The 15,509-nt window shown below is 42.7% G+C and overlaps 1 protein-coding gene across 4 annotated transcripts in view; it reads left to right on the top strand.

Annotated features, from left to right (window-relative positions):
- The window catches only part of BABAM2 (BRISC and BRCA1 A complex member 2), a 166,438-nt gene that overhangs the window by 126,517 nt on the left and 24,412 nt on the right, over positions 1 to 15,509 (top strand). For 3 of the 4 annotated variants that reach the window (XM_048513689.1, XM_048513618.1, XM_048513775.1), the window contains exon 11: positions 9,700 to 9,853. The exons of the other annotated variant lie outside the window; for it this stretch is intronic. In XM_048513689.1, coding sequence (XP_048369646.1) covers positions 9,700 to 9,853 — 154 coding nt within the window. The remainder of the gene's footprint in view (positions 1 to 9,699; positions 9,854 to 15,509) is intronic. 4 annotated transcript variants of the gene reach the window in all.

The raw sequence follows: 15,509 nt of genomic DNA, 5'->3' as shown, positions 1-15,509 counted from the left end.
CAGATTGTGCTGTTTCACTATACAACTTGTTAAATGAGTTTAGGTGAAGTGACTCATGTGCATGAAGTTATTTTTAGAATTGTAATGTGCTCTATTCAGAGTGTAATAAAAACCCCCACTGGTATACAGTTAGCTCCCTTATTATGGTTTACAGAGCTCATGAACTCAGCATCCTTTGAAAAGATGACTAAGCAAGGGGTCTGTTGGCACTTCCAGGAATTTACAGACATGAGTCATTGATCTATTGTCTGCAGACACAGCATCAAGGTACCGATGAGTCAACTCTTATTTGAAAATAGTATTTGCATTGAACATGAGTTCTCTGTGTTTTTGTATCTGGCAAACAACACATGAAACTCAAGCGCAACCTTTGCAACATTTAGACATCAGATTCTCATTTAGGACCAATTTAATATTAGGCCTTGTGGTAAATACAAGTTCTCTGCCCTTGCCCAACTCGACAGTTATAGATACTGTTTGAAGTACTGTATTTTTGATCTAGAATGCCTAGGGGTAGTTATTCAGGTGATAGAGGGCCTGTGGCCCATATTCTATTCAATGCTATTGCCTGTGAAGGGCAGACAGAGGGCATAACTTAGGGAAAGGTAGAGCTTTCTAGAGTCCAGAATTCCAGCAAGCTGAGCAACTAACAGTGTAATCCACAGGAGGGGGTGCTGAAAGAGTGGGGGAGACGGTACAAGGGCACACCATATGTGAATCCTCTGTACGCTGGTGCAAGGGGCAAATACACTTATGGGAAAATCCCTATCACTGTCAGCAGGGCATTGTGTGGTTCCACACACCTGAATATGGAAGCTGCTGCTGTCCACATTCCTCCACCGAAGGGGCATCACTGGTAGTGTTGTTCCGAGGGTGTTCCTGGGATGGATCCATCTTTAGTAAGCTTCCTGTGGCCTTTCAGCCCAGGAACACCCCCTTTGGCTGGCATAGACTTACACCAGCTAAAAGTGTGGCACCACCCATTGGCCTGCATAGGAAGTTTCACAGCAGCTGGGGAATTCTTCAGTTTTTCATGCTTTTTGTACCACCTGAAAACCATTTGAGGGCAGCATGGCAACATTCTCTTCAGCTGCTGCAAAACCACACCCCTCTCCCCCCATCATGGATTGCACTGTTTATTACATGCTGCAAGCACCATTAGCACCCACCGTTGATTTACACCTAAAATTAATTTAGCGTAACATCTTCAGAGGACACACTGGGCATTGAAACAAATTATAAACAAGTCTTTCCTTTGACCCTTGTCCTTGTGGAGAGGTATCATGCCTAGGATTCGCTTCAATCATCTATTGTGGCATTGCGTAGTACATCACACAGGTTGGGGAAACCTTATCCTGGACACTATCAAGTTCAGATGTTGTACACCACTGGTCTGGGACCTGGGCCTTATCCTAGGCTACTAAACCTAATCTATTTGTAGGGCTTTTCTGGTAGAAAGGCAATTATCTAGGAACCTGGAATATTTATTCTCTATATATTCAATATATTCTTATATGGCAGACTTAGCTGAAAAAGAGAGACGAATATACCAGGGAAAAGAAGATGATTACTGAGACATGTGGTTTCCTTTTTTGGAATAGTTTGGAGACAGGGAAGCAAAGAGGTCTCTAGATGTCCGTTGCTGTTCCTCTTTTGAGATGGAAATGTTTATGATTGGTCTCAGATAAATTTGACTTGCTACAGATGGAAAAAACCCTCTGATGATTGTACTAAGGAAGGAGCAGGAGAAAAAGAAATGGAAAGAATATTGTTGACTGACATGTAAAATACTAAATATAATATTAATATTTGAAACAGTTAATCTGAAAAATGTCCTGTTTTTGCCCTGTAAAACTGCTATTAATTTTGTGTGTAGCAGTAGATGCTCATGGTTTCAAACAAAGAAAATATGCCGGAAAAATAATTAAACTACTGTATACTAAGTGGTCAGCCTTTCAAATGCGATAATTTATTTTCCAGGGTAATCTGTTCCATATTGGGAAACATGAATATGTTCCCTAATTAATAGTATAATCATGGCATTTTGCTTTCTTCTCTGTTAAGATCAAACTTCATGCAGATTAATTACGTATGTCACTGTCATGCCTAGACCTGTAGAGGCAACCTTTTCTGGCCAGGGTCCACAGGGTCAGGGTCCTGTGCTAGGTAGTAGAATACAGCAAGCAGAGTGCAACAGCAAAAGGCCAGGCTCCCACTGTTTAGACCAGGCCTGGCCAATTCAGAGGTTCCATACTGCTTGCCAGTTGAAGGATCTGGTGTTGCTTACCCCAATATATTCCCTTATCTGAAGAGTGCTATGATGCCCACCCCACCCCCACCCCCCATCCTTAAAATCCAAGCTCAGGCCCTGGACTATTGGATGATAATTTAGATGTACTAGTGTTTGCTTCAGTAATAATAGGAGAAGGATTGTAGTCCTTTATCAATAATATATATTTAATGAACAGGGGTCACTACTGTAGTTAGATGCTTTTACCCAAAGGGATTAGATTATATGAAGAAGCCTTTGCTCTATCTTTAACTTCTCCATCTTTTTTGTTTTCTATTCAATGTTACATCTATAGATTGAAAACACTTCTTCTCCATCCCCTCAGCAAAAACCAGCTCATGCTCTGGTCTCCTTCTGCCTTGACTACTGTAATCTTTTTTTCTGGATTCCCTTTCTTAGACATCAGTTCTGTGATCCTTAATACTGCTTGCAAAATAATTTGCTTTAATTGATCTCTGGATGGGCTTTTCTTCCCCTGCTCTAAGTAGTAAAAACTCCTTATAACCTACTTCTTCTACAGGACCTTTGACTTAACACCAGTATACTGTGTACGCTGCTTTCCTGTAACTGTTGTCTACCCTTCCCTCTTCTCTTTCTGTTGGGTCCTCCACTGACAAAATTTAGATTCTAAGCTTCTAGGTGTCTCTCTTGCTTATATGACTGAGTTAAGTGCCACGGACACTGATTTAAAAAAATTACATAGCTACTTCTAGACTAGTCATTGATGAAATTAAAAACCTATTGATAATTTTCAATTTCTTTTATTTATTTATTTATTTATTTATTTATTTATTTATTTATTTATTTATTTATTTATTTATTAGACTTGTTTACCGCCCAACCCCCAAAGTGCAGTTAATGTGCAGTTGTATTAATCTTGCTGTTTAGGTGAGATCAGGCTGCTTTCATTAGAAAGCACAAAAGTTTATGATTTGTGCGGGTAGGGGAAACAGTCTGAACAAAACCCTGAAACTTTTCTTGGGCAGGAAGAAAAATACTCAGACCTAGTCTAGAATACCAAAGAGCTAAGTAGGGTGACAGAGATACAGAGGTGCATGATTCAAAATAACTGACTAGAATTGGATCCTTACCGTGTTTCCATGTGTTCTTAATTTACTGGAAGACATCTTTTTCTTTCATTTTTTCTTTTTAAAAAATAGCCCTTTTGTTGAGGGAGAAGCACCACAATAGCTAAAAGGCTGATCATATCAAATGAAAGTTTCTCTGAAGTCAGTCATGTCTCTGTTGTGCTTTTAAACATGACTTCAGAGCTTTATACTTTGCTCTTAAAACAAACCTTTTTACTTAATTACTAAGGTAAAGGTAGTCTACTGTGCAAGCCCCTAGGTAATTACTGACCCATGGGATGACACCACTGTTAATCACTGGTACCGCCTGCAGTGCCCCTCAGGGTCTGCGGAGCCCTTCCTCCACTCTCAGACAAGGCTTCTGGGCGCTGCTGCACTTTCCTCAACCCTTTCCCATAGTTAGCAGGTCCTGAGACAGGCTGTAGCTACTTAAGTGCGCCCTACCTGGCTGTCCAGGTCCTCACTCTTTTTATTCCCTCCCCACAATATGGGTTTCAACCACAACTCTTCCCTCTAGCTCAGGGGTAGGGAACCTTTAACACTCAAAGAGCCATTTGGACCCGTTTTCCATGGGAAAAGAAAACACTTGGAGCCGCAAATAATTTTTGACATTTAAAATAAAGATAACACTGTAAATATTGGTGTTTTTTTTACCTTTTACTCCGCTCATTCTGAGAAGCGCATGGATGTGTCCACCCGGCTGCCTGCATGGCGGGCAAGGATGGGGCCAGCGGCTCGGCCTTGCCAGCCGCCGGGAAAACGCCCACCCCGCTCCAACGGGGCAGGCGAGAGGGGAAGCCCGCGGCACGGCCCAGCCAGCTGCGGGCAATTGGTGCGCCCGCCCTGCTACCTGCAGGGCGGGCAAGGATGGGGCCAGCAGCTCGGCTAGTGGAGCCGCAGTGCAAGGGCAGAAGAGCCGCATGCGGCTCTCAAGCCGCAGGTTCCCTACCCCTGCTCTAGCTCTTCCCTCAGGAGGGTGGGGGCCGCAGCAGGGCTTCTGGGCCTGCACCAGGCCCCTCCCTGAGGGCCTGGGTCACTGGTGCAGTGCTGTGCCAAACCAGGGCACAGCTTGGCCCGTATCTCCTGTCCAGCAGAGTTAGGTGGCCTGCTGTGTGGTTGGACAACATCTGACAGCTTTCGCAAGGTCCAGGACAATCAGCTGGACCCAGCCAGCTTCCCGGTGCTCTCCTGCTACTGCATGGCCTTTGCAGCACCAGCAGTCACTGGCTTTGGGAGAACTTTTTCTCCAGACCATCATGTGTTGCTGGGCCTGTCCACCGCCATTGCCTACCGTCCCTTGCCCCTCTGTGAACTAGATAAGTCTTCCTTCTGAGGCTTCTCCTCGACCATATGGGCCTTTTTCTAACCTGGGTGGGAGACTGGGGCCATGGCCCTTGAACAATCACATCATGACATTTACCAGGCAGACTTTGTTTATGGGGTGGTTGGCCATTGCCTTTCCTATTTGTCTACACTTTACCCCCAACAAGCTGAGTACATGTTTTATTGACCTCAGAAGGATTGAAGGCTGAGACAATCTTGAGTCAGACAATCTTGAGTCAGGAGCCAGGGTGGTGTAGTGGTTAAGAGAAGGTGGATTCTAATCTGGAGAACCAGGTTTGATTCCCCACTTCTCCACCTGAGTGGCGGAGGCTTATCTGGTGAACCAGATGTGTTTCCGCACTCCTGCATTCCAGCTGGGTGTTGGTTCTAGAGATTCAGATGGCTGGGTTATTCTCCCAGGGTAGATAAAGGATTTACTACCATCTGTCTGAATTTTTGTCAAATCTATTTTTCTCCTCCATGGTCTTTATGGATTGGGTTACCATCTCATTCATGGTACTAGAGCTCTCCATGATGCTACTCTCAGAACTATAAGTATGATCAAAATTGCAGGATTTTTTGGGCCCATTTCTCCTTGGTACTTAGCCTATTACTTCTTTAAAAAGTAATGTGCTAACAGGGATTACTACCGGCATAGTTCATATCACCACTATACTCAACTAGTTCTTATTTCTTGTGAATCAGCCCTGAGAGCCTACTTTTTCAGCTACCATATACTGTTCTTCAGTGTCAAGGAGAGCCAGCATAGTGTAGTGGTTAGGAGTCAGTTGACTCTAATCTGGAGAACCGGGTTTGATTCCCCACTTGTCCATCTTATCTGGTGAACCAGATTTGTTTCCCCACTTCTACATTCCAGCTGGGTGACCTTGGGCTAGTCACAGTTCTTTGGAACTCTCCAGCCCCACCTACCTCACAAGATGTCTGTTGTGGGGAGAGGAAGGGAAAGAAGCTTGTAAGCCACTTTGAGTGTCCTTACAGGAAAGAAAGGTGGGGTATAAATCCAAACTCTTCTTCTTCTTCTGAAACCGATTTCCGTTGGGAGTAAACTCAGGGTTTCAACCACAGCCCTTCCCTCATGAGCAGAGCTTGGACTGCAGTACTGCAACTTACCACTCTGAGCCTATTGGTGTCTTTTTTGGTAAGTCAGGAGTTTTCAGAATCAAGATAATGCAGACGGGATTCTTCAGTTAAAAAAAAAGCAAAGGAAAGCAAATATTGTTATTTCCTTCACTGTTTTTATTATTATTATTATTTCCTTCACTGATGTTTTATTATTCTCTTAACATTTTTTTAAAAACTAGTATTTTACACCTATTACACAAAACCATTTGGCTTTACATTTAAAAGCTGGCACTTGAAAAAAATATATATTTTAAACACAGTGGCAGAAAGAAGAAGAAAAGTTTGGATTTATATCCCTCCTTTCTCTCCTGTAGGAGACTCAAAGGGGTTTACAATCCCTCCTTTCCCTTCCCCCCTCACAACAAACAGCCTGTGAGGTGGGTGGGGCTGAGAGAACTCTGAAGAATGTGACTAGCCCAAGATCACCCAGCTGGCATGTGTTGGAGTGTACAAGCTAATCTGATTCACTAGATAAGCCTCCACAGCTCAAGTTAAAGAGCAGGAATCAAACCCGGTTCCCCAGATTAGCGTGCACCTGCTCTTAACCACTACACCGCCTTCTCTTAACCACTACACCATGCTAACATGAGATGTGGACTCAAGCAATACATAACATTAAAGCAATTTAAAACAAAAATGCAAGAGCCAGGTTTTTTAAAATGACAATCACCAAATGACTCTGAAAATAATTTTCAGCTAATGTCTAAACTGTAACTGTGCCAATAGCAGTGCGGGGAGGGAATTCCACAGAAGTAGTGCCAGTATGGAAAATGTCCCTTATAAACCCCCACACTTCAGTGGAAGGGGGTACGTTCAACAGGGCTTCTCATCTTGCATTTAATGTTTCTGTAGATTTTTATGGGAGGAGAAAGCTTTATTTTGTAATAGGCACAAACCTTTGGGAACTGTTCCCTGTGGCTATGAAGGCTGTTCTGTACATCAAAAATAGTTTGCAATTATTGTCTCTAGTTGTAACCCCACATACCACACTCCATGACCTTCCTAAGGCTCTTCAGACTTAAAAGAACAGTCTTCTAGGGATGCAAGGGATTGCAAAAGAAGAGGGCAAGAATGATTGGTTCTGCGAGACTCTTGGTCTCTGGATCCCACTCAGTGTGTCCAGACAGCAATTATTCAAGTTTTCCATGTATGAAATGGACTGAAAATCCACTAGGATTAAGAGCTCTTTTGCATGCCCAGAATTCAGAGGTTGATACTGGTAAAATGAACAAGAAAGCTGTGGTTCAGCAAGATAAGGATTCCAGTCTAGATACTTCATGGGGACAAAAGTGGACATGTCTTGAAGAGATCTATGAACAGATCTCCCATGATTTTTTCCAGGTTTAATAAGCAGTTGGGGAGGTCAGACTGGGGCATCAGAATGGGAGAGAGGATTTTCTAACTTCAGTGGGACAGTTAACCTCCAGGGCTGCTCTGCTGAGGAAAGAACCATCATATAGACCTGTATCCTTTCCTCTTCCATGGGATTGAACAGTGGCTCCAGGGAGTGATTGCCATTGTGAAAACAGCATGAATTAAATGATTGAAAACCCTCCTGCTCTGGGCAGCAGAATTGTTTCCCATCTCTTTCTCGTCCCCACATCTGTTATTAAGCATGAAAAATTATGAAGCAGGAGGAGATCCTTTCAAAGATCTCTCAAGGTGATGTCTAGTTTTGTCCTAAGAAAGTGGTTTCTGGCATTTTCCTTTGAAGTTTTATTGCTAAATCAAAGTCAACATTTATGAGCGCTCTTAACCACCAATTGTGGCTTTGATTTAGTTCTTTAACTCCTTCTTTTCTCTCCCTTTCCCCATTTACATTTAGGTGCATGTAAAGAATTACTTAAGGCTTATAAAATCAGTTGAACTCTTTGAATTCATCATATAATTCATCATAATTCATCATAATGTTCCCAGTGGCAAAGTTACAAATATGGAAGCTTAGAAATTAAACTGTAAAGGTTCAGGGTATATACAGAATTGTGTGGCTGTAATATTGTTTGTTGAACTGACTCCTGTTATACTAAAAAAAAAAGAAGTTCAAAACAAACCACCAAATCAGCTATCTTTGTAAACTGTGTGTGTGCGCTGCCACATGGCCACTGTATTGGTGCTACACAGATAAGGGGTCACCTGGCAGAAGGAGCTCTCCCAGGAGGGCTCAGTTCCACGCAGCATTTTCAGAATATTGTGCAGCTTTGGGGCACGCTTCGAGGGAACATTGCACCAAATATTAGTAAAAATATATTTAGAGCAAATAAAAGAGATTGTAGTTCTTTGCCCCTACCCCAAAAGAGCCCTTGAAATTGGAGCCATCACTTCACTGGATTGCTCTAACTGAATAATAAACCATATTAACCAACTTACAATGCTGCTCTGAGCTGTGGTGCTCATCATTTGTGACAAAATGGCAGAAGGCAAAGCATTATCACATCACATTAAAGATGTACCAAAAAAGGATCATTATAAGATAAATAGCATACACTGGGGTCCTTAGCCTAGTGTCCCATTCCAACACCTTTTCTGACACCTGCCAAGGGTTTTTAGAAACCGGGTGGGGTTTTTGCCCACAAAGCTTTTGATTGGCTACTGGAGGTTTGGTCGGCTTTGCAGCTTTTTTCAAATGTTGTTTTGAAACAACTGCCACTGCATTACAAGGATTTACACTGTGTTACTATGGTAATCATGTTGTGGCTGACTCTACCTCCTATGGCAGCCATTTTGTTGTTGCACCCACAATGCTGTGTCACAATTCCAAATGTGCTTGCAGACTGAAAAGAGTTAGGGATCCCTGGCCTACACGTTGTACTGAAGTGTTTTAGAGGGGTTACTGTTGAAGCTCAAGCTGGAAGGGTGGACTTGCTTCACAGCAGTTGGTATAGTAGCTACATCAATCATACCACTCAGATCCTTGCTCACATGCACAGATAGACTCAGCAGTAGATGGATAGATATAATAGGTTTGCCCACAAGTCTCAAGATATTCCCCTCTTATGGCAATGCTATTTGACACCAAATTTTCTTGTGGGTAGGAGATGCTCAGAACCTTTCAGTTTCAAATGACTGATCTATTAAAAAGTATTAGCTAGTTTTGCATATCTCTTTCTGCAAGAATACTGAAAGTGATGGTTTACAACAGTGGTGGCGAACCTATGGCATGGGTGCCAGAAGTGGCACTTAGAGCCCTCTCTGTGGGCACACGCAAACAGAGTCCCCCCCCACACACACACACACATCTAGGCTGGCCTGGGCAGCTGGGCTCGATTATTAGCATTAAACCTGAGACCTAGTTTTGGAGAAGCAGTGTAGGTAACCCTGCTAAGCACTGTTAAATCCTACTGATTTTCATGCAAAGAACTAAAGTGTGATCTTTTACCTGGGAGTAAGCTCGGTTGCTGGCAATTGGGCCTGCTTCTGAGTAAACCCTCCTAGGGTCGTGATTCACCCATTGGAAGAGTTGCACGGTTGCTTCAAAGCAAAGCTACCGACTACCACCAAGCTTACTCCTGAATAATGCACATCTCGGAGCCAACCGTTTTTTCTAAACTGAAACCTCAGTATTCAGGTTAAATTGCCGTATTGGTACTTTGCGATAAATAAGTGGGTTTTGGGTTGCGATTTGGGCACTCGGTCTTGAAAAGGTTCGCTATCACTGGTTTACAACAAACATTTAAATATGGCTATTTACTGGGAACACAGTGTAGTATAGCTGGCCTTTCTCGTTTTTTCCCTAAGCAGCTTTCTGGTTTGTGCTTTTTCTAATGTTTATGCTCTCATGCAGTCCTTTTGTAAAAGAAAGGTGAAAGGAAGTCAGAATGAAAACCTCTTATGTGTCATCTTTTTCTTTCTTTGTAGTTGACCTGCCCCTGTACTTTCCTCGAGACCAGCCCACTTTGACATTTCAGTCTGTCTATCATTTCACTAGTAGTGGGGAACTGTATGCCCAGGCCCAGAAAAACTACCCCTACAGTCCACGATGGGATGGCAATGAGATGGCCAAAAGAGCAAAGTAAGTAACTTTTCAATGAACCAACAATGTAATGTATTGACTCTTTAACACGCTGCTTTTTTGAACTTGCTGTGGCGTCATTCAAAAATATTGTTCTGCCTGTGGAAGGGCACTTAAGCAACCAGCCAGGAAGGACAATTTTTGCAGATTTTCCCCATCCTATTGCATATCCCTCATTTCATACCACACACTTTTTCTAAAAGGATCCACAATCATCAACAACAGCTTCCTGGGATGTGCAGTGGGTTTCAGCAGCAAGAGTGGTGAGGTGGATCTTTGCTCCCAACCCTTTATATCCATCCCTAAGCATCCATCAGATTTAGCAGGGAGAGAGAGATACCATACTTCATTCTTCTATAAAGTATTCTATCTCCCTTATTACAACAAGCTAAGAGACATTTGGAATTTTGAGATCCTGACTGGAATAGCTATCTGCCTTTGCTGAAAAGGAACATTATCTTTCTGAGGAAAGTAGTAGCAGTCAGTGTTAGATTCTCTCTTGCTCTACTGTGGTGACAGCCCTACATGTGTGGTTAAAGCAAATTTACACTGACTAGAAGATCTGGTGGTTAGATTACTGAAGACCTCATGCTTCGAGCTATAGATATGAACAGCGTCAGGAGAGATTTTCCAGGAGAGGGAAGAAAACTCCTAGAGACCAGGTAGTCTGCTGTATGGGTTTTGCTTTATTTTTCTCTAAAGAGAGTGTTCTATTTTGAGGGTCATCTGACTATGTGAGGCTTATGAGCGCAGAGTGTTGGGTCAGCCTGGGTTAGACCCTGAATGTGAGTGAAATTCATTAGCCAGAGAACATCTGAAATATAAAGAACTGTACCATCTTATGAAACAACATCTCTGAAGCAAACATATAAGCTAAACTGAACCAAATAATCTTAAGTGCTATGCTAAAGAAACCAAAAACTATAAGTCTCTTTGCAAGCTGTCTTGTGTAATTAGTGTAAATATATTTCTCTTGCCTCCTGCCTTATTTGCCCCATCCACCCATCTCCAAGTTTAAATATTCCACTCCTTTACCATCTCCTCTTCCTGATAAATAAATTTGTGTTCTTGTTTAAGTTTACTTCTACCTCAGTATATTCATTTTAGTATGGGGAGTATTTGAGAAGGAAAAAGAAATAAAAGTCAGCGGGCATTCCTTTGTATTCTGGTGTGTGATAACAGGGCTGAGGGAAAGTGGCTATCTATTTCACACTATCATATTTTTGAGTCACCTCAGTCCCTGAAGAGAAAAGGTGGGAAAAATAAGAGTGAGTGGTTTCCCTGCCTTGGTGTTGTAGAAGGCAGAGTAAGTATCCATCTCACATAGCAATGATGCTAATGTTCATGGCAATCCAGCTGATACCTACCAATCAGACCAGCATGCCACCAATGCTCCTGTGATTGGCACACATAGACTCAGTCAACTGTGGCCCCAGGCCTTTGATACCATGTAGCCACCACACAGAGAGAACGCCAGAAGACAGGGAGAAAAGAGCTTGTACTCCCAAGGAGATCAGGGGCAGAAACAGGAGGAGGGCTGGTATTACCATGCTCCAGAGAGCTTTACGTGGGAGCACTGGCCTTTTAGGCAAGGAAGATGCAGGCACTGTGGCAGAAACATTGGAGCACTGGACCCACACCAGAGGCAGTTCTGCCACACATACATGCACACACACTCCTAGAAAGCTCACTGGAAAAGGCTGCTATGTGGTAATTGGGAAGCATAAGTGATGCTGGCCACAAGGCAAAGCTCACCTTTTCCCCATCAACAGGCTGAGCAGAGGCAAAACAGGAAGCAGAGGCTGGGCTAGAGCCTGTACCTCCCACACTGAAAAACAGTCCTCTAACCACTCACCTAACTGGGTGTACAGGAACCACCCATCAACAGGGCAATTGGCATCTCCCAGCATCCCTGCCATCAACCCAGAATATGCAGGTCAGGGAAGACTATAGAGGCAGACATGGCGTAGTAGAAAGCATACCCCAAACCCCCAATTCAGTTTGTATGTGAGTGGTGTTCTGAGCTAGTCCGACTGGATTATGTCTGCTTGGGCCTTCTTCATGGGGTTCTGATTTGGCAAGGCAATAGTCAGCATGTTCATCAGTAGGACAGATCATTGTGGAGCAGCAGTTAGTGAGTGCATCCTATTTCCTCCTCATGCAGGGGATGGGAGAGATATGTACAATGCAGTCATTACAAGAGTTGCTGGGGAGATAAACAGAATAAGTTTCAGGAGACAAGGAGAGGCAGATGCAAGTATTCCTAGATGGGGGCAGTGACTCCCCTTCCTTTGCTTACCTGTGTGAGATGTATTGTCCTTGCAAACCATTTCAAGTGATCATGATCTCCACTTTGGTGTCTATGTCCTGGCATGGAAGAGTATTAATCAAACCCTGCAGGCACTTCACTGGCTGTCCATCAATTACCTGGTTCAATGTAAAGTGTTAGCTATCGCAGACAAAAGCCCCATGGCCCTGGACTCTCATATTTTTGAAACTGCCTCTCCCTCATGCTCTGGCACAACAGCTTCACTCATCAGAATAGGGTCTTCTGCAGATGCCAACCTGTAAATGGGCAAAATCAACCACTTCATATTACATTCACTGTCTCTGTTGTGGCCCTTACCTGGTGGAACAGCCTGCCTGAGGAGGTCAGGAAGACTCCCACTCTCCTGACTTTGCATAGTATGATTTTAATTTTGCTTTGCTGCCAGAGTGGGACAAATTTGCTAGTGTGTACAGCTTTGCCCTGGACCTCTTCCCTCCGCTTGCAGCCAGCCCACCTAGTCTTACTCCCCACTCCCTAGCACTGTTTTGCATGCTTCCACCACGCCCTCCTCCCTGTTGCCAACTACTTCCCACTTCTTGTCCTGCCATATCATTGCTATTGCCCATGCTCTCCCCGCTACTGCATATCTTTAGATCTTTAGATTTAAAAAACTTAAATAACCATATTGATAGATTGATAAATTGATACTAACACTTTAAAAAAATGTAAAAATAATAAGACTAGTCGATCAGTCCAGACACCCAATGTACATGCCAGTCGTTGAAATGCTGCATTTAGACTTTTGATGCTTTTACTTTTACTTCTTGCCTGTCTTTAATAATGTTAAGGGTTTTAACAGTCATCCATCAAGGATTTTCATTTATTTTGGCTACATGAATTGTCTTTGCATATTCTGCCTTGATAATATATTTAATTTCAACCCATAGTTCTTCTGGTTGACATTCAGTTGAACTTAGTAACGCAAATCTGTTCTACTGTGGTTTTTAAACCCTTCAGGAACGTTATTTAGATTGTGTTTTGTCAGTGTGAATGTTTTGGTGTTTTTCTTCAGCTTTATTCTAATTTTCAGCAGTAACAATTCATGGTCTGTATCACAGACAGTTCCTGATCTTATTTTACTAGAGAAAATAGAACTTCTCCATATTGTGCTACCAGTGTGGCTCTCAACCTTCCTAATGCCGTGACCCTTTAATACAGTTCCTCATGTTGTGGTGACCCCCAACACTAACATTTATCCATTTTACAAATGGAAAACATTGATGCAGAGAGTCTTAGGCAACCCCTGTGAAAGGGTCATTCGACCCCCCAAAGGGGTCACGACCCACAGGTTAAGAAACACTGATTATTGACCATCCAGTGAATTTTTTGTATGCAGTAGTCTATTCAACTGAAACAATGTTTACAATGAACAAATTGTTGTGTTTACAGAATTCTACAAGTTGCTCTCCTGATTCAGTTCATATTCCTAGCCCAAATCTTCTGACAATATTTTATTCTACCTTGTTTCTTACTTTTGCATTCAGTCATCTATGATTATCAACCCTTCTTGTTTAAGTGTGTGGTCAGTTTCTTCCTGGACACTTGCATAAAAGGAGGATATATAAACACACATTAATAAATGAAGCTGCCTCATACTGAATCAGACCGTTGGTCTATCACGGTCAGTATTGTGCATTCAGGTTGGCATTGGCTCTCCAGGGTCTCAGGAAGAGTCTTTCACATCACCTGTCACCTGACCCTTTTAACTGAAGATCCTGGGGACTGAACCTAGAACCTTTGCATGCCAAGTAAATGTTGTACCAGTGAGCCTGAGCACCTTCCCAAAGGCCTTCCCTATACATTTGCCTTGCCTTGACTGTAAACTGAAAGTAATCTGAGAAACTGAACAAGTTGATTCTGTGTTGTATAAACAAAGGTTATCTGTTTTAGATGACATCTCTGAAACAAGCACTTGTCCAACTGCTTTAGTTTATTCTCCTTGAATTAAGCAAGCCTTCAGTGATAAATGAAAAGAATTGTGCACCTGCTTCCCTATTGCATAAGACTGAATTAGCCTGGCAGATTATTCCATTGATTATTGCTGGACAGTCAGCAGAATGTGCCATTTTAAACATTCATTCATGTAAAATATTGTATATCTGTTTTGGGTTTTGCTTTTGTTGGTCTGTTTTTAAAAAGCAACATAGTTAACCACAACTAGTTATGGTTGATTATTCTTTTATAAAACATGGAAGTGACAAAACAAGTGTTCGTCTGTGTGCTGGATGATATACTACAGTGGGAATTGTTCAAGAAACTGCTTTATTGGAGGCACCACCTGTTCAGGCACGCTTTCTTTTGATTGTCTTGGTTGGGTGTGGTGTTACTCTTTTGCCCTTCTAGAGTACTTACATGGGTGTTGACTCAAAAGATCAAGGGACAAGGTAAGAAACCATCATTTCTTCTCCCTCAAAATTTTTGGATGGTACAGACAGAAGAGATTGAATAGCGATTTACCAGGGTGACTACAAATTCTCCCTGTAAGAAGCTTTTTAACAGCAGCTTAGATACATATCTAACGTCCATTATCTCTCTTGGCTGGACCTGGTGGTCTCCTTCCCATTTGCTTCGGTTCTGTGCTTGCAAACATTCATTACGCAGCGTCATGGCAGCTCTGTACAGACTCTTAACACAGTGAGCACATTTGGTGTGAAACAGCAATGCCGCCATTTCAAGTTTGCTCTTGCCAGAAACATTAGTTGTGCTTGAAACTGCATTGAAGTTGTGTGGTGATGTATATATCAGGGACTCCTACTGGTAGCAGAGACCCAGGAAAATAAGAGCATTGGGTGGGCATGGGTGTGTGTGGTACAGTGGGAGAGCATCCGCTTAGCATGCGGAAGGCCTCAAGGTCAATCACCAACATCTCTGTCTGAAAGGACCCGGCCATCGGTGAAGTGAAAGACCTCAGCTTGAAACTCTTGAGAGCTGCTGCCAGTCTGAGTATACTGCACTGGCTTTGATGGACCAATGGTCTGATTCAGTATAAGGCAGCTTCATATATGTTCATAAATATCGATGTGTGTTCTTTCTGCATGTTAAAAGACACTGCATGTGCGGTGTTTTAAGAAAAAAAAACATTTCTGTTCTCAGTAGCCTGGGTGATGCTAGTAAAATCAAGGGAATTCAGTTTTTAATCTCAGTTCTTCCTCTCACTTGGCCCTTCTGTATACCCTTGGCTTCTTATTTTTTAAAGACCAAGCATCCTGAGCCACACCCTGTCAAAGCACTTCATGCAGTAAAGCAGCTGTAGGGTCTGAACATTGAAGAGAATAGCCCACTCTCAGCATTTATTTGCCAGGGCTCTCCCTGCATCTTCACTTCATG

This window comes from Sphaerodactylus townsendi, linkage group LG01, assembly GCF_021028975.2.
Source record: "Sphaerodactylus townsendi isolate TG3544 linkage group LG01, MPM_Stown_v2.3, whole genome shotgun sequence".
In the NCBI taxonomy this organism is placed as follows: domain Eukaryota; kingdom Metazoa; phylum Chordata; class Lepidosauria; order Squamata; family Sphaerodactylidae; genus Sphaerodactylus; species Sphaerodactylus townsendi.
Note: the sequence above shows the minus strand (reverse complement) of the source record. Positions and strands in the feature narration are given on the sequence as shown.